The sequence below is a fragment of the Citrus clementina genome, unplaced genomic scaffold (assembly GCF_000493195.1).
Source record: "Citrus clementina cultivar Clemenules unplaced genomic scaffold, Citrus_clementina_v1.0 scaffold_1, whole genome shotgun sequence".
NCBI lineage: Eukaryota > Viridiplantae > Streptophyta > Magnoliopsida > Sapindales > Rutaceae > Citrus > Citrus x clementina.
Window position 1 is genome coordinate 13,318,478 of NW_006263303.1, and position 17,563 is coordinate 13,336,040.

General features: G+C 34.4%; 2 protein-coding genes across 3 annotated transcripts; both read left to right on the forward strand.

Annotated features, from left to right (window-relative positions):
• The first annotated feature begins 356 nt into the window (after positions 1–356).
• On the forward strand, positions 357–5,548 carry LOC18056058 (prostaglandin E synthase 2). Its single transcript, XM_006451552.2, has 6 exons — positions 357–843; positions 965–1,099; positions 1,182–1,269; positions 3,159–3,253; positions 4,717–4,884; positions 5,050–5,548. The coding sequence occupies exons 1-6, from the start codon at positions 534–536 to the stop codon at positions 5,211–5,213; spliced, it is 960 nt and encodes a 319-aa protein (XP_006451615.1). The 5' UTR covers positions 357–533; the 3' UTR covers positions 5,214–5,548.
• Positions 5,549–7,394: 1,846 nt separating this feature from the next.
• LOC18056059 (outer envelope protein 64, chloroplastic) lies at positions 7,395–17,020 on the forward strand. Of its 2 annotated transcripts, XM_024177663.1 has the most exons (13): positions 7,395–7,712; positions 7,813–7,965; positions 8,066–8,190; positions 8,710–8,835; positions 10,050–10,232; positions 10,365–10,479; positions 11,608–11,776; positions 13,001–13,135; positions 13,332–13,532; positions 15,265–15,392; positions 15,470–15,521; positions 16,269–16,338; positions 16,701–17,020. In XM_024177663.1, the coding sequence occupies exons 1-13, from the start codon at positions 7,510–7,512 to the stop codon at positions 16,781–16,783; spliced, it is 1,743 nt and encodes a 580-aa protein (XP_024033431.1). In that variant the 5' UTR covers positions 7,395–7,509; the 3' UTR covers positions 16,784–17,020. The 2 variants fall into 2 exon arrangements, with proteins under 2 accessions (XP_024033431.1, XP_024033432.1); XM_024177664.1 differs by lacking the exon at positions 8,710–8,835.
• Positions 17,021–17,563: the final 543 nt, after the last annotated feature.

Genomic DNA, 17,563 nt, shown 5'->3' on the forward strand with positions numbered 1-17,563 from the left:
ATAAAATGAGAATGTGGTGGAATATAAGTGGGTTGAGAATGAGAATATCGAATGAGAATGAGAATATCGAATGAGAATGAGAATATCGAATGAGAATGAGATTATAATATTTACTTCATGAAATAGAAATGTGGTGGAATAGAAAATTAGAAATGAATTGAGAATGAGAATAAACTAGAATGTGAATGTGATTTTAATGTTTATTTAACAAAAATAAATAAGAATGAGAATTTTATTTTATTTTTATTCTTTTATTTTTATTTTCTAAACTCTCAAATAAACACACTATATATTTAGCGAAATAATTGACGATCACCATCATTAAACTACAGTAGATCAACTCCACCATAGTCTAGCTACCATAGTAAAGCTACTGGATTGGAAAATCATACGAGCACGTGACTAATTAGTTGACAGGTGGCAAGTGACAAGTGGCAACGCCCCAAAGCCCAAAAAACCAATCAATGAAAATCCTAAACCCCATAGCCGCATAAACCCCGAGTCACAGAGATATCTCTCGAAGATCGGTCGCGATGAGAAGATCAACTACTGTAACTTCCTTGATACTTTCCAGTAGAACCCTAGCCACCGCCACCATTAACCACCGTCTCCTCACCACCAATTCCACTTCATACAGCCGATGGCGTTGCTTCTCCACAGGCTCAGCTGCAGCCGCCGCCACCGCCTCTCTTGGCGTCGCCGGTGCTCTAGCCTCTGCTGCTGCAATCGCTTCCCTCTCAGCCCAAAGCGTCTACGCCAAGGAGCCTTTGCCAACGGACCTTGTTCCTAAGGAAGTTGTTCTCTATCAGTACGAAGCTTGCCCATTTTGCAATAAAGTTAAAGGTACCATCTTTTAATACCTAGCTTTTAGCTTTTTTAAGTGATAAATAAAATTACAATTCTATTATTATATGATTTGGTTGGGTTGGATTCTCTACTAGTTTGTTTGTTTTGGCTATCTCAGCATTCCTGGACTACTATGATATACCTTACAAAGTTGTGGAAGTGAATCCAATTAATAAGAAAGAGATCAAGTGGTCTGAATATAAAAAGGTGCCTATTTTGATGGTGGATGGCGAGCAACTGGTCGACTCATCTGGTACTTGGTTTTGTTTTTCTTGATCTTGTTAAATGTCTGCTTTGCTTTCAATTTATTAAAGTAGCATGTGTTATCTGTGAAGCTATAATTGATCAGTTGGACCAAAAATTAACTCCAAAGAGGAAGGCCGATTCACCCTCTGGCGATGATGAAGAGAAAAAGTGGCGTGGGTATGACTTATCTTCTATACATTGTTGCTCAATTTTTTTTCCATTGAGGCATAAAGGAAGTTCGATGAATTTTGGCATGCCACATAGGTGCTGGGTTATAACTTAAATAAAATTTGATGTTGGATTGTTTAATTACTAAACAATGGCAGAATATGTGGATTTAGGCTGCTGAAAGTTTAGGCAATAATTTGATGGAGCCGCTGGTGGATTAAGGGTAAAGACTATGCTGTATAAGTGGGAATGAAGAATGCAAGGATTTTAAGGTTTGGGGATTGCGATAAGATGTTGTGGCCTACTGGTTCTCATTAATTAAGTTGTATGAAAGATGTGAAATGATATTTGAATTCCAGGAAAAAGAATGGAGTTAGCTAATGAAGAAAACATTGGAGAAATAAGAACAACATAGATAGAAGTATAGGTAAAAGTAGGATTAGACCAACCATTTGACTATTGATTACTGTGCCTCAGTCAAGCATTAAGTTAATAAGCTTCCTTTGCCAGGAAAAAAATTATGATTTTAAGTAGACTCTAAGCAATAAAAGAGAAGCATCAAATCCAGCTCCAGAATAAAGTAACCCCCATCCATCTAATATGTTTAGTATCCAAATGATTAGTACTTTGATATTATAAAATGAGCAATTAGCATTCACATCATGGCCAACAACCAGTTGAATAGATTTTTCTTCTTAGAGAGATAGATATGTCAATATTTGTTTTATATGTTTCTGAATTGTTTAGACATATTTCACACTTTTCAGATGTATGTGCAAGAAAAATATTGTTCAGGGTTCAGGAAAATTCAAATCTATTCGCATTTAGATTATAAAACAAACATAACCTCAGTCTTTGAGGTTGATTCTGTCTCAACTTTTCTGAAAATTGTTAAAATTTTGATACAGTTGGGCTCTTTGGATTCTAGCTAAGATTTGTAAAAGTTTGGTTGCTATTTGTTGACCTTGGTTTGTGGACTAATATTGTTTTTGGCATCTCTTTGGACAATATTTTCAAGATACTGCCTATTTCTTTATCCACGTCATTCAAGAAGTTTTTGGGCTACAATGCTTTCTCGGGAGACTTTTCTGATGCTAAGATCTTGGGCGTTCCTCTCATAGATAGTTAAGAGTGAACCGTCCATATTGTTTTGTATAGATGAGGATAATCATGGTTCTATTTGCTTTCTTTTGTGGATATCCGGTCCTCTGTGTGTTTGTTCATTTTGACAATTAATAAATTATTTCTATTTCCTGCCACTCCCCCCTAAAAAAAATAAAAAAATAAAAGTTTGTTGATCTTGCTTTTATACCTCAAATGTAAGAGAAATGTTTTGCTTGGTGTCAAATAGTGTCTTCTTTTTCATATGAAATTGAATAGATTTAAGGTGTACATTGGAAATATATGTTTTTTTTTTTGTTTTTAATGTTTAAATGGAATAGTAATATTGTTTTTGCATATTTATCCTTCTAAAAAATAGGGTCAAGGAATGATGAGGTTGTAATAAGGTAAAATATTATGTGTTATCATGAAAATAAATATAAAATGCATTCAGATTCAGTGACAAGTCCAAAGAATTAATTTTATTCAGACAGATTTTGTGAATATTCAGTGTTAAAAAATAAATGCACTTAAAACAACTGAAAGACTAAAACTGAACCATTTCCAGAGTTCAGTCGATAAAAGTACAGCCTCTTAGGTGACGACTTCAAAGCTCAAATGTCAGGAAATGGCCTAATTTAAATTGGTCATTAAGCTTTGTAATTAAGGAAAATTTTGAATGTTCTTTTAACAACATTATGTTGTTATTTATTGCAACGCCATTTATTTCATTCTTGACCATGTTAGAGCTTCAGCATAATCTTCCTAATGTTATTGTTTGTGGCTTCATGTTGTAGATGGGTGGATAATCACCTTGTGCATCTGTTGTCCCCAAACATATATCGCAATACTTCTGAGGCTCTTGAGTCCTTTGACTATATCACAAGCAGTGGTAAGATTATTTCTGTAAATGCATGTCTATGTGTTAGTGGATGGTGCTTTAAAATTTTAATTTGAACCAAACAAGGAGAAAAAAGTATTTATAGTGCAAATAATCCTAGTTTTTGCATCCTTAGTGGACAGCTGGTCCATTATCTGTTTTAAATATTCTTCATTTACACATTTTTGAGTTTCTTATCAAAAAATTGAGGAAAAAGTAGCCTTTGGTGCTTTTTCTTGCCTGTACACTCTGGTTTCTGTGATTTATTGAGTCCAGTTTATGATTTTTTCTCTTCTTGATTTGAGCATAGACCTTAAAATTGGGAATTGGATTACTTAAAATGCATCTACATGTATTCTAGTTCTAATACTTTGGTCCAAGAGTACCTGTTTGTCAGCCTTGTGCTTGTTTTCCTGTGAAATTTCAATATATAGTCTAATGGAAGTGTTAGACAAGTTGCTTCTTGAAAGAAGTCAGTTGAACACTTTCCCTTGAAATTTCAGTATATAGTCTAATGGAAGTGTTAGCACAAGTTGCTTCTCGAAAGAAATTAGTTGAACACTTATTTTGATGAATAGTGCAAAGTGAATATTATAGTGGACCTTTACACAGATGATTGTAGAAGAAGAACTAAGTCAATGAATCTTTTGCTACATATCAAAAGGAGTTGGTGGCAGTTGTAATTCCTGAGAATTGCTATCTTAACACTCCAAGTAAGGAAACTGAGCGAGAAGTTAATTCATAATTTATTTTAGTTTGTCCTGAATGGTTTACTTCTTTTAAGTTCACTTTCCTTTGTTTGTACTGATTGATTTGGCATCTGTTAGATTTTAGATGGCCCTTTGTCTTACACCTTGATGGCACCAATAGTAGATTTAATGAGGCGAAGTATGATATTTTTTTATTAGTGTTGCTGTTAGTGGTCACGCTATGGAGAACAGTTTTCTTAATTGGTGCTTATTGATACAATTATTTTTTTCAGTGTGTTTGCCCCGCACTTCTGAAGCTTCTATGAGGATGAGTTTTTCAAAAGTTGTAATAGAGCCTTAGCTGTAGCCACTTAGTTGTCCTTTAGCAGGTCCTATCAGCATTGTCATTATCTCCTACACACACTAGAAAGTTGAATAATGATGCATATATTCTCTGTTTATTGCTTGTGCTTCTGGCAGACTGGCGAATTCTCTTCTAGCATTGTCATAGAACTCTTTCCATGTGTTTGCATCAGTAATCTCCAAGAAATGTCTTTAGGAAAAAAATCATGTAAGATAATACTGCATTGTTTATTGTCAATTTGGAAAAAGAAAAAAAAAGTTGAACTTGTATACAATACTTCAACTGATTGCTTTTATTTGTCTTAGTTGAAAATTTTCAAAGTCTACTTAATCTGTATATATTCCTTGAGTCTGTCCTTATTGATAGTAAGAGTGTGTTATTTTTGCTTTGTTTTATTTTGTAAACCTCTCTTTTAATTGCAGGCAATTTCAGCTTCACAGAAAAACTTACAGCAAAATATGCTGGAGCTGCAGCAATGTATTTTGTGTCCAAAAAACTGAAAAAGAAATACAATATTACTGATGAGCGCGCTGCATTATATGAAGCTGCAGAAACATGGGTGGATGCTCTTAATGGTAGGGAATTTCTAGGTATGTGCTTCAAATATCTAATATCTTCTTCAACTTGTAAGCATCTCATCAACTTTGTACATAATTTGAGCACCAACAAAAGCATCTTCCTTTGTTAATAACCAATAGAAGCATCATCCTTTGTTAATAAATAATATATATCTTGATTTACCTTGGTTATTTCAGGGGGTTCGAAGCCTAATTTAGCTGACCTTGCTGTGTTTGGAGTATTAAGACCAATCCGGTACCTAAGATCAGGTAGAGACATGGTGGAGCACACTCGAATAGGAGAGTGGTATACAAGAATGGAGCGAGTTGTTGGAGAGTCTTCGAGGATCAAGGCCTCCTAAACTGGAAACCCAACCATTCTGTCTGGACTCTGCAGCGTTAAGTTTAAGATTATTCACCAAAAGTGACATTTTTGGTCTTCCCTTTTTGGGATAAATGATTATAATTTGGCAATTACAATTTATTGTTTGAAGAGGAAGTTTCGGGTAAACTGTAATATCAAGAGGCGACAGAATTCCTGAGCTAGGATTGTATATTTTAAACAAAGACGTGGTTTTTATTTTTCGGTCCAATAATAGTCTTAAATTTGATCCGTGCCTGGATTGGCTTCGGCATTGTAATAATATTTAAAAGCTTAGATCTTTTCTTATTTGAAGCAAGCTAGTTCTCGAAATAATCTACAACTTACCAGTTACAACTCTTGTTATAGGGGCCGTTTCAGCTGCTCTACCCCCGTTTGTTAAAAACAGAATCCTCCTAAAATAAAATAGCTTTATTTCTAGCTGTAATTTATGTTTTACCTTCATTGCGCCCACTCTATGCATCCTCAAATTAATCATATTCTTTCACATGAATATCTTAATTTAAGTGATTTACATAATTTAACTTTTTTTTAAGGCAAAAATGTATGATTTTTTTTCCCATTATCTTATTGTATTGATTAATCCATGAAATTCACATTTTTCTTCTTAATATAATTTCTAGTTACCAATAAGAAAAAAGAAGTTTCATAATGCATGTGATGTATAGCCTATCTCAATTTATTGATGCTAAATACACATTGAATTTGGTATTTTTTTTTCCAAATTAATACGATTTAAGCTACATTAATACTCCCAAAAAAAAAAAAAACCAAAAGAACGTTATTTTGTACAATAGTAGAAATATATGGGCGTATAGCGATCTCACAAAAGAATAAGGGGAGGTTAACGATAAATACCGATATATTAAAAGTAATGCATAAGTCGATAGCGGGGTTTTTAATTAAATACCCTTTAATAGTTTCAAAATTATTTAAATACCCCCTCCCTTTTTGGTTTTCATGAATACCCTAATAAATGTGAGCAAAGTCAGAAATGCCCTTAATGAATGCATCAAATTCACTCAATGAATTGTCTTCATATTTCTTTCCTCATTTCTTTCACCCAAATTTATTTTTGCTGCCGATTCTTTCAAAATCTCTTAAAATCTCTCAAAATCTCTCATAACTTCTTACACAAATACAATTATGTATTCATTTTTTAACACCCACTCTTTCTTTAAAGGTGCATTGCTTATTAAACAACCCAATAAGGTATGTTAATGTTGTTGGGTTTTTAATTTTTTAATTTTTAGGAAAATTTAGAAATTTTCCTCACATTACAATGTTTTATTTTTACCATTTTTTCTTATACATAGAAATATATGCAATGTAGGTTGTTTAATTATTTTTTTCAACAATATAATTTATTTATGGTGAAAATGTTTCGAGTCGTGCATTCTTTTGATACCGTGTACGTCATATAGTTAGTCATGTAGATCGTGTCAGTAATATAGTCGTGTAAGTCGTGTAGGTCATGTAAGAAATATAGTCGTGTAGGTAATGTAAGAAATATAGTTGTGTAGGTCATGTAAGAAATATAGTCGTGTAGGTCATGTAAGAAATATAGTCGTGTAGGTCATGTAAGAAATATAGTCGTGTAGGTCATGTAGGTCGTGTAGTTACTTGTATATGAAATTTAATATTATTTTTTTTATTGTATCATCAGATATGGTTTTGGTACGTGTGCATATTCTCTTCAATGGTGAATGGATTGAGCAAAATGACGAGTATAAGTCAAAGGTTCAAAGGATAAAGGGAAGGTCGTGTAGTTACTTGTATATGAAATTTAATATTATTTTTTTTATTGTATCATCAGATATGGTTTTGGTACGTGTGCATATTCTCTTCAATGGTGAATGGATTGAGCAAAATGACGAGTATAAGTCAAAGGTTCAAAGGATAAAGGGATAATAATACCACGATCGATAACATATGCCGAATTGGTGGAGAAGATAGTTGATTTGAAATGTTTTAAAATGAGAATAACTTAGTAATTTTTTATCAGTTTTTAAAGGGTATCGATGAAAATTTTGGTAAAAATACATTTGAGGATATTGAGATAATTTTTGAATAATGGAGGTGTACCGGGCGCAATTGCCACGTCGATAGCAGCGTCTTATTAGCAGTAAAATAGAAGTAATAAATCCATCTATGAGATTGGTCAGCTTCAGGTTGCTCCTCTCCTCCTCGAGCTCTTAGGTTTTGATAGCAGTGCGTGTGGGTGCTGCTTCCTTGTTTGGTTAAAGTTCAAATTAAGAATTATATCGAGTTCCTATATGGCTTCTCAATCTGCTAATTTATGGGTATTGTTGGGTCTGGGTTTAGCTGGAATTCTGCTAATGACTAAAAAGCTTAAGAAGAATATAAAACAAGATTTTGGAGCGTTCATCGAGAAACTTCAACTGCTTCCTCCGCCTCAGCCCCTTCCTCCAAAAGCCCCTCATCCTCTTACCGGCCTCTCTTTTGCCGTCTCTGACCTGTATCTATTTATCAACCTTTCACTTTCACTTTTATTTTAACATTTTTATTTTGTTTCATTTTATTTTATTGTATTTTCTTTATTATTTTTGTGTTGACAGATTCGATATCGAAGGATACGTGACTGGTTTTGGGCATCCAGAGTGGGCCCGGACGCACAGTGCAGCTTCTCGAACGTCTACTGTGGTTTCCACCCTCGTCGAAGGAGGTGCCACTTGCATTGGCAAAACTGTGGTTGATGAATTTGCCTACAGGTCTCTATTTTTTTTTTAATTTTTGGGGACGATTAACAGTTGTTGCTTTTTGTTATTAATTTTCTGAATTTTCTGTGCTGGTACTCACTTCATTTTGCAGTATAAATGGAACAAATAAGCATTATGATACGCCTACTAATCCTGCTGCACCTTCACAAATGCCGGGTGGATCTTCTAGTGGGGCTGCTGTGGCCGTTGCTGCTGATCTTGTTGATTTCTCCTTGGGTGAGCTTTTTCTTAGGTTTCCGTAGCCCAATTCTGTGTTATCCATGCATTAAAGATTCAAAAAAAAAAAAAAAAATTCCAAGTTAGCTTAACTTTGGAGGAGTTGAGCATTTTTATTTGTTATCAATAAATCTAGGCAGCCGAGTTCTTAGTTGGGATAGAATTTCTGTGCAACAAAAAAAAAAAGAAAAAGAAAAGCATACATGTCTTTCAGTGATGATAATATTTATCATACAAATCTCATATTTAATTGATGATAAGTGTTAATGGCATTAGTTTAGCTGTACTATTTTTTGCTTCTCATATAACTATAAATTTTGAACATAACCATGCTAACTATGGCAGGTCCAAATTTGCTAGTTTTATTAACATGTCATCAGGCGCTTGCTACATGGTTTTTTAATTTACATAAAATATTTTGGCTTGCTTTTGTGTTTTTATGTTGTTTATGCTTAATTACCAAATTAAGCTAGTGTCATCGAATTTTGAATAATTGAGTCTCATATGATTTATTGGCAGGTATTGATACTGTTGGAGGTGTGAGGGTACCTTCTGCATTTTGTGGAATTTTAGGGTTCCGGCCCTCCTATGGGGCTGTTTCCCACATGGGGATTATACCCATTTCAACAAGTCTTGATACTGTTGGTACGCATCACTGAAATTCTTATGTTCTTAATTCATAAATGATAGGTTCCTGAGGAACCAAAACCATACATGTCCCAAGTGCTGTCTCATCTTTGTGTTCTGTTGTATTGCTTGAGGAGATGGTAGGAACAGTAGTCCTTGGACTGCATATTATTTTTATTATTACATGAGGTTGTGCTAATTGTTTTCTGGACATGCTAAAATATATGATTTTATTTATTTGTTTTGAGAGAGCATGTTACTCTTTAGATTTGTGTTTGTGAAAGTTCGGTAAGATGAAGTTTACTTGGAAATTACATTCTGAAGTTCTAACATGTATATTGAAGAGTGATATGAATTACAGTTATCATCTAAATTTGAACCGGTTTTATTTGAAAAGGAAGATGTTAGAAATACACTTGCTGGCCAAGTTTTCAGTACTTCCATTTGGTGAATATTTCATTAATATTGAGTTAATTCTATTTGACTTGCATTAAAGAGTGGATGTTATCTGAACAGAAAAAGGAGAGACATAGAGGAGAAAACAGAGGCCTTTTGTTTGGAAACTGCAAACTACTGACAAGTACATCTATATAATTGCATTAGACTAATGCTCATTCAAGAGAATGTATTGAAGCAGAAGTGAATAAATTATTTCCATTATATATTTCGGTTATACCATTCACATGTTGATTCATTGTTCAAGAAAAAGAATGTTACTAATAAAATATTAGAATTATAATTATCTTGAAATTCTTAGTTGTATTTAATAAAATCATCTTAAGGGCTTAAATATAACAAAAACATGACTGTATAAAAATAAAAGATGAAGCATTTATCATTTATGCATAATGTGATTTGATTTTATTGTTAGATTACACAGTGGTATGTTTCCAGCCGGTTATTGGTTGCTTCTTGGCAATAAGTATGTAGAGTTAATTGACCAATATGATGCGGCTGTTAATGTGTGGCTTGGATTCCAGGAGTGGGATAGATCTTCATGAATTTCTCCTACATTTGTGCTACTGTGGGACTGATGAAAATAAATTTTAGGTCAAACAAACCTTACAGTTTTGGTGTTATTCAGCAGATCTGTGAATGTAATGTATGATATGACCTAAGTTTAATCTCGAACTGATAAATGAAGTCTTGCATGGCATTTTTGTACGTTTTGCAGACATCTTCTGTGCATTGTGTAGTTTGTGTCTTATGCCTCCATTAATATTTCATTGCAGGTTGGTTTGCTAGGGATCCTAAAATTCTGCGTCATGTTGGCCATGTGTTGCTGCAACTTCCATTTGCAGCTCAACGTAGTCCAAGACAAATTATAATTGCTGATGATTGTTTTGAGCTCTTGAAGATTCCTGCTGACAGGGTTGTTCAGGTGGTAATTAAGTCAACTGAGAAGCTTTTTGGAAGTAAGTTCTTGTGCTTTGAACCTTTAATCATTAGCCTTTTTTTGAGGAAAATCCATTTAAGTTTACTTTTTAAGCTCTTTTGCTTGTGTAAATTGGCATTTCTCTGATTTTTCTGTCAATAATCTTGTTCAGGACAAGTGTTGAAGCATGAAAACCTCGGAGAATATTTTGATTCTAAAGTTCCAAGCTTGAAAGGTTTTCACAAAACAAATGGTGAACTTAAAAATGTTATGCGGTTAATCCAGCGGTGAGCTCACTTCTTTATGAAATAAGTTTGTTAAGAATCTGCATTGTTTCATGGCATGGCTAAGACTTGAGTGTTCCATGTCTCAACTTTCTTTTGAAGGTTATCACCCTTTGTCGTATGCTTGTCTGCTTGTGTGAATATTGCTGATTGTGGTTTCATGATTCTGAAATAATACAATCCTGTCATCTAACTTCTCCTACATATTCCCAAACTGCTTTGTGTGACTTAAATGTGAAACCATTGAAAATAGCTGTTCATTCAGCTGGCATGTTTAATATTTTTTCCCTCTTTCTTGTTCGTGTTGCCATGTATTGAATAGTTCTTGCATTTTCCAATGCTTGGGCACTTGAGTAAAAGGATGGCTATGCTACAAGTGTAATGTAGGTGGGAAGGTCTGTCTTGGTGTTGCCATTTAGTATTTGAGGAAGTAGTTGCTAAATTTTTGGGTGGCCGCAAGGAGAAAGTACTTTAGAACTGTGATGTGCCCCACAGTTCTCCCAATGAGAAAATGCCATGATGGTGCATGGTGGCATGCACTGTATCAACCCTCTTACTTCACATACAAATATAACTAATACCTTCACATGATAACTGATGTAACAATGAGTCAGGTACATAAGTTTGTTTTCGGTTTTCGCTCATTCCACTACTTTAATACACATAAGTTTGTATCAGATAGTTTGCCGGATAATTTATATATATATTTTTATTGAAATGACAATCATTAATAGGGGGATCGTAATATATGAAACCTGAAAGAAGTATTTTGTTGGGGAAGGTTTTGTACTGAGATGAATCTATCTTACGGGGCGGGCCTTAATGTTCATATTTCAAGCACTAACTTAAATATGATATATGTGTAACAGAGGGGGGCCTGATAAGATAAGATGTTTCTCATGTCCCCTGATCCACTTTACTGTGAGTGGATAGAATCTGTTGATGTCAAGTTTGCACTATTGCATATGTGCATCATTTTGGCTTTGGGATTCAATCCTGTGAACGATTTTGATTGTATTCTGCTGGCATGGTGCGTGTAGAGAATTGTGTAATTAGATCTACATTTTTCATTCCCTTGCCTTTCCTCACTAGATAATGGATTAATTCAGTTTTTTATCTTTTCAAATGCAGATATGAGTTCAAAAATAATCATAATGAATGGATTGAATCAGTAAAACCTGCTCTAGATCCTGATATCTCTGCAGAAATTGGAGAAATGTTGGAAATTTCAGAGACAGTGATAGAAAACTGCAAATCCATTCGGAATGAAATGCGTTCAGCTATCAGTTCTCTTTTGAAGGTAACATTTTTCGCTAATTGTGGAACACGTGCAATTGTATATAAGAATGGTCACTTACATAATATATTTCTCTTGGTTTTGGTTGCTATAATAGAGCTGATATTCTGTGTGTTCGTATACTTTTTGTTTGCTGTGTACTCACTGAAAGAAATTAAGGTTGCTTTGCCTTTTTAAACTTCTTCCATTCTCGAAAGAAGCTATTGAAAATCAATGGACTTTTTAGGTTGTTAGTTAAGGTCAGCTCTATATGTGCTGGTATTTTTGTACCCAAGGAGATAGTCTAGGATTCTTGAAGTAAAGCAAGAGGTCTGGTATCAAATATCCACGACACCAACCTTGGATGGTGAGGTAAGTTTAATCTGTTTCTGTAATTGAGGTGACTTGGGAGGCATGTGTCGGTAGAACAAAGGCCTAATATAATTAGAATTGGATGAAAAGAGAACAGATAGGCAGAGTTAGGTTTAATCTGGTTTTGTGCTTGAGGTGGCGTTTGTCGTTACAAGGGCTAAAATAATAGAAATCGATAAAGAGAGGACAGATTCAAATCTGTTTTCAACGTTTGCCTTAAGGAAATCTTCGAACTAATAATCAAAAAATAAAATTTGAGTAAAGGGGTGATTTTTGAAGAATCAATGACTCCACACACTTCGGGTCATTGATCACTATCAGTAATTTTGACTCGTTGCTACATTTTTTTTTTTTTTATGTCAAAAATCTTTTTCATCTTGTTAAAAGTGCTGATACATTCTGGTCCTGTTGTATATCTTGCCTGGTGAAAACCTGTGATAGGGTGAAAGTTTCACATGCACACTATGTTATGGTCATGGTTCCTCTGGGAATTGTTGTCGGTTTCAGCTAGGTCTTATTTCATCCATTCTCTATAGAGACTGCTTAATGATTCCGCCATGTCTACACTAGTTCTGAATTCTCATTTGGTTGCTTTTCTTTTTTCAAATTAAGCCTTTTAACTTGCAAGTTTACTTGTATTTATTCCCTTGTGATCTTCCTTGGATCTACTTTGATCTTTCTCTGATTATTCGAATTTTGATGCTTTTACCAAAATTTTGATGATTATTCAAAAGGAGAAACATCTTGCATATGCTTTCAGTAACCATCCTGGGGGTTTTAGTTGACGAACTTTATTTTTGTTCTTTTAGTGAACAGAAAAGTGGCATTCTAACACTGTTGTATTGACTATGCCTGTCTTATATGGTAATGTTTTAGGATGATGGTATTCTAGTGACTCCTACCACTGCTTATCCTCCTCCAAAACTTGGTGGGAAGGAGATGTTATCAGAGGATTATCAGAACAGGGCATTCAGTCTGCTGAGTATTGCTAGTGTATCAGGTTGCTGTCAGGTGAAATACTCTCTCTCTCTCTCTCTCTCTCTCTCTCTCTCTCTCTCTCTCTTTGTGTGTGTGTCTGGACCAACAGTTTCATATGTCTTTACATTCTCAGACGGAAACAAGTTCTATGGTTTGCTTAATTTCTTTTTTTTTTTTTTATGGTAAGAATTTTGAAATTTTAATTAACTTTGTTTTCCTAATTTTTCAGGTCACTGTACCACTTGGATATTATGATAAGTGTCCTACATCAGTGTCCTTCATAGCCAGGCATGGGGGTGATCGTTTTTTGCTGGATACTGTGCAGAATATGTATGCATCTCTACAAGAGCAGGCTGATATTGCTACTAAATCTAAGCTGTCAACTAATACTTTCAACCAGAAACAATCTGCAGAGATTGCTAAAGAAAAGGTACATAACCACTGTCTATCTCTTATCTATTTTTAGTTGTCTTGTTGCAGATTCTTCTGGTCCTTTGAAATAAATTTGAATTATATTATTTTGCAATTCATTTATCTGGATGTTCTACTATGTGTATCTTTTCCTTTGATTTCTCTTTGTATGGTCATTTTTCCCCTGAAATGACAGTTGAGATTTCCTGGTTCTACTTTCTGGATATACTCTGAATTTACTTTTTCGGATTTCATCTGTAATAAAAGCTTATTAATTTAGAAAAGTTCTATTTTATTAATTTTTTTCTCTCAAAATTGTCCAAGGAGTTTGCTTCTGAGTACATATGGTAACAATTTGAAGACTGTGAAGTCATTTGAAATGCATGTTGGTCTGTAAATGACAGGATGTCATGTTTTTTGGTCAACTATTGTATTGTTGCTTAGAAAAATTTTTTGGCATTGGAAAAGTTGAAGTACTTGAGACTTTGGTCTTTGGATTGCCGATTATGTTGAGTCTTTATTAAGTAAATTGACATGTTTTTTGAGATGCTCTCTTATTTTTAAATTCTTAAGGTATTTTTGGAGCTAGTGGACATCTTATTTACCTTTTGTAAACTTTTATCTATAGACAATCCACTTAACTTTTTCCTCAAAAAGTAAATTGATATGTTGATTATGGTTTTTTGTCCTGGGGAACCTGTTATTCTTTAATTTCAGAGTTCAATGGAAATATAGTCTAGTCTAATACGAAGAAGTAGCCAGGTGGATTGCTACCAATCAATTTAGGGCCATTACGGGCATCAATCATAGTTTATGGTCTTTTAGATCTCTCTCTCTCTCTCTCTCTCTCTCTGGTTTCTTCTTGTGTTGAGGGGTGGGGGCATAAAGTAGCTACTTTCAAGACTTGAAATTAGGCTAATCTAAGGCGTAACATGTTCTAAATGGCAAAACCGAAAAAAAAAAAAAAACTCCCTCTTCTTCACTTCTTACCCTACCCTTTTTTTCAAAAAAATAACAGTTGTTCTAAATGGCAATTGGTTTGATCCCAAAATTATTACAGCAAGAGCATAGTATCTCCAGTAGTTTCTTTGGACTAGAAGTGCCACATGCCGTACTCATTTATTTCCTTGCACCTTAGTTTTCCCCACAAATATCTGTCGGAAGAATTTTCAAAAGACGCAAAATGCAAATCCACAACAAAAGCTAATCGAACAAGTATATAAACAATAAAGCAACAATCATGCTCAAAATCAAATTGCATTTTCCCCTGTGAAGGTATTTTCTCCCACACATCCTAAATATCAACTGTGAAAAGAAGATTTTTCAAATTTACGAGTGACACAAATAACAAACAAAGAAAGAAATTATGAACCATATGAGAGCTGGGGTCATTTCCAGCTTTTATTTTAAGGAGGAGACGGGTGGAATGCTGCATTTCTTGTATGTGTTAGAAATCATGGGATGGGAGAATTCACTTGTCTCAGTTCAGAACTCTTATTTTCTTTGTTTGCAACGTCTGCTGCCTTGTGCTGTTATAAAATTAGTGTTTCATTAGGTAAGTTATAGAACCATGCAACTTTTAGATTCGCCCAACTTGAGTAGATCATATAACACCTGAGCCAATTTTGGGATGTATTCTACAATAGTCTTAAGCAACTAAGCAAAAACGTTTGAAAGTAATCATTCTTTTCTTTTTGCCTTTTTCACTCCACAAACCAAATCTTATATGTTCTCCTAATCTATGATTTAAGGGAAACCAAGCATATAAAGATAAGCAGTGGCTGAAGGCTATTAGCTTTTATACGGAAGCTATCAAACTTAATGGAAATAATGCAACATATTACAGCAACAGGGCTGCAGCATATCTGGAATCCGGCAGGTATTTAGCATTCTTGAGACTTATATCTGATTGTTGATTTACAATATGTGCTTGATAATTTCATTCTCTCCATCCAGCTTCCTTCAAGCTGAGGCAGACTGTACAAAGGCAATCAACCTTGATAAAAAGGTGAGGTTTTCCTTAACTGTGAATTGTTTTGTTTGTGGAGCTCTTTAGTCCCATTCGTTTAGGCAATGCATCTGTGATCAACTTTGCAACTTTTGCTATAGAAAACATGTTCATTGCAAATATTATCACTGCAATCTAATAGACTCAAATCTGGCTGCCATACATAGATTAGTCAGTTCTGAATATCATTACTGTAACAACATCAAGACACAAAAACTGTGCTTCTTATGCAGCAAGATTTTGTTCTGTATAATTTATAGTTTTTTTTTTTTTTTTGGGTTGACTTCATAATGGATTGGTGACATTGTGCATTTCCATTTGACCCACTTCCTTTGTATTTGATTTTTGAGTTTCGCAAATTGTTAAAGCATCTGCATTATAGAATATAGCTTGTGCGGTGTATATTTCTTTTTCCAAAGTTTTTGAGATCTGCTCCTTCAAATACTACTATGGCTGTGGGCTATGCAATTTAGAAGTGGTTATATGCATGCTAATAAAATATCTTTAAGATTTATTCCTCCTATAGTTTGAGCTTAATTAATGGTAAAGAAGGCCTGTAGTTAGAGCTAATTTCCAGGAAAAATAGGTGACATGATGTGATCAATATTTTTGTTCACTGCAACTATTGGATCTGCCAAGTATTATGAGTGCAATTTATTTTAACATATTTGGAAATATTTCTGCTGTATCTTAATCTGTATGCAAAGGGTTGTAACTTTATTTTTATTCTTTTTTCCCTAAAATTAGAATGTGAAGGCTTATTTGCGCAGAGGCACAGCAAGAGAGATGCTTGGATATTACAAGGAGGCAATTGAAGGTTAGTCATTTCCTGACATGCGTTCATTAGCCTAGTATGTAGAGGGTTTTGTGTTTGTAAGTTATAGCATATTTGTTATCCAGACTGAGGATTGCAGTTTTTCTGGAATCGGCATTAACAGGACAAATACTGTGCTATGAGTGGCTTTATATTATTTAGTTCTTGTGGCCATTCAAGAATGCATGTCTGATGAAACATAGAATAATATTAATTTTCTGCTATGGCAAAGTTGGCAATTTTGGTACATAGCACTGAGGATTGGCTGAGCAGTTTTTGTCTTGAGGTGTTTCTAGGGTGCATCTTGGAATTTAGGATTAATGTCTTGTTGACTGAATTTCGATTGATGGCACTTTTACCTGCAGATTTTTCATATGCACTGGTCTTGGAGCCCACCAATAAAAGAGCATCCCTTTCTGCTGATAGATTAAGGAAGGTATTTATGTAGGTGATTGAAAGTGTAATCAGGTTTCCAGAAGATTCAGCCCTACAATCCGTTGAAGTGAAGCCATTTCTTTATCTCAGAAAAGTCATTGAGAGTTGATTGCCATACGACTCATGAGTTACACAAAAATTATTGCCCTTTCGCATTGCGATGAAAAGAAGAGTTTTTCCCTTGATTAGAACTGACTTGTGCTGTGCAGTAATTAGTGATTTATTATGAAAATTTGTGAGTGCGGTCCAATTTTGTTTTCCGTTTATTTTTCTTAAATAATTTATATTTGAGTTGTAATTCTATCTTTTGAGAGGGTAGTGTAGGTCAGTGATAAAATAGTGTAGCTTTTACCCTTTTCATCCGGTAATCAGTTTTTGTTTTGATAGCCTTAGCTCTTTATCTAAATGACTTTCACAACCAGTTAGCTGTTAACTACATTCAGTTTGTATATCTTCGCATGCTTTAAAAGTTTATTTTGTTTCAAAAGTGCTAGCTTTGCAAGCCAACTTCCTATTTAATGGAGGTGATTATTTGGAAATTTCAAGAGCTTGAATCATGTATTTATCATGTGTAATTTTTTCAACGGATCTCCACGAATTTGGTTGAGTCCAAGTTGTTTGAATCAATCCATTAAGCGTTTTTTTTTTAAATTTTGTTGCTCGAGCTCGTCACGGGTCCGATGGGAACTTGAATAGGATTTGAATATGTTTCATCTTACGTGCTTGTGACAGTTTTGTGCTCAATCTCATCATATAGGCTCTGACATGGTCAACTATGAGCGTATTCTTATTT

Bases quoted from the DNA above. Each gene is read 5' to 3' on its own strand.
- LOC18056058 (XM_006451552.2), top strand. From the start codon at position 534: ATGAGAAGATCAACTACTGTAACTTCCTTGATACTTTCCAGTAGAACC. The intron at 1,270-3,158 runs GTATGACTTATC...TTCATGTTGTAG, and splicing joins GAAGAGAAAAAGTGGCGTGG to ATGGGTGGATAATCACCTTG. The intron at 3,254-4,716 runs GTAAGATTATTT...TTTTAATTGCAG, and splicing joins TGACTATATCACAAGCAGTG to GCAATTTCAGCTTCACAGAA.
- LOC18056059 (XM_024177663.1), top strand. From the start codon at position 7,510: ATGGCTTCTCAATCTGCTAATTTATGGGTATTGTTGGGTCTGGGTTTA. The intron at 7,966-8,065 runs GTCTCTATTTTT...TTCATTTTGCAG, and splicing joins GTTGATGAATTTGCCTACAG to TATAAATGGAACAAATAAGC. The intron at 8,836-10,049 runs GTACGCATCACT...ATTTCATTGCAG, and splicing joins AACAAGTCTTGATACTGTTG to GTTGGTTTGCTAGGGATCCT.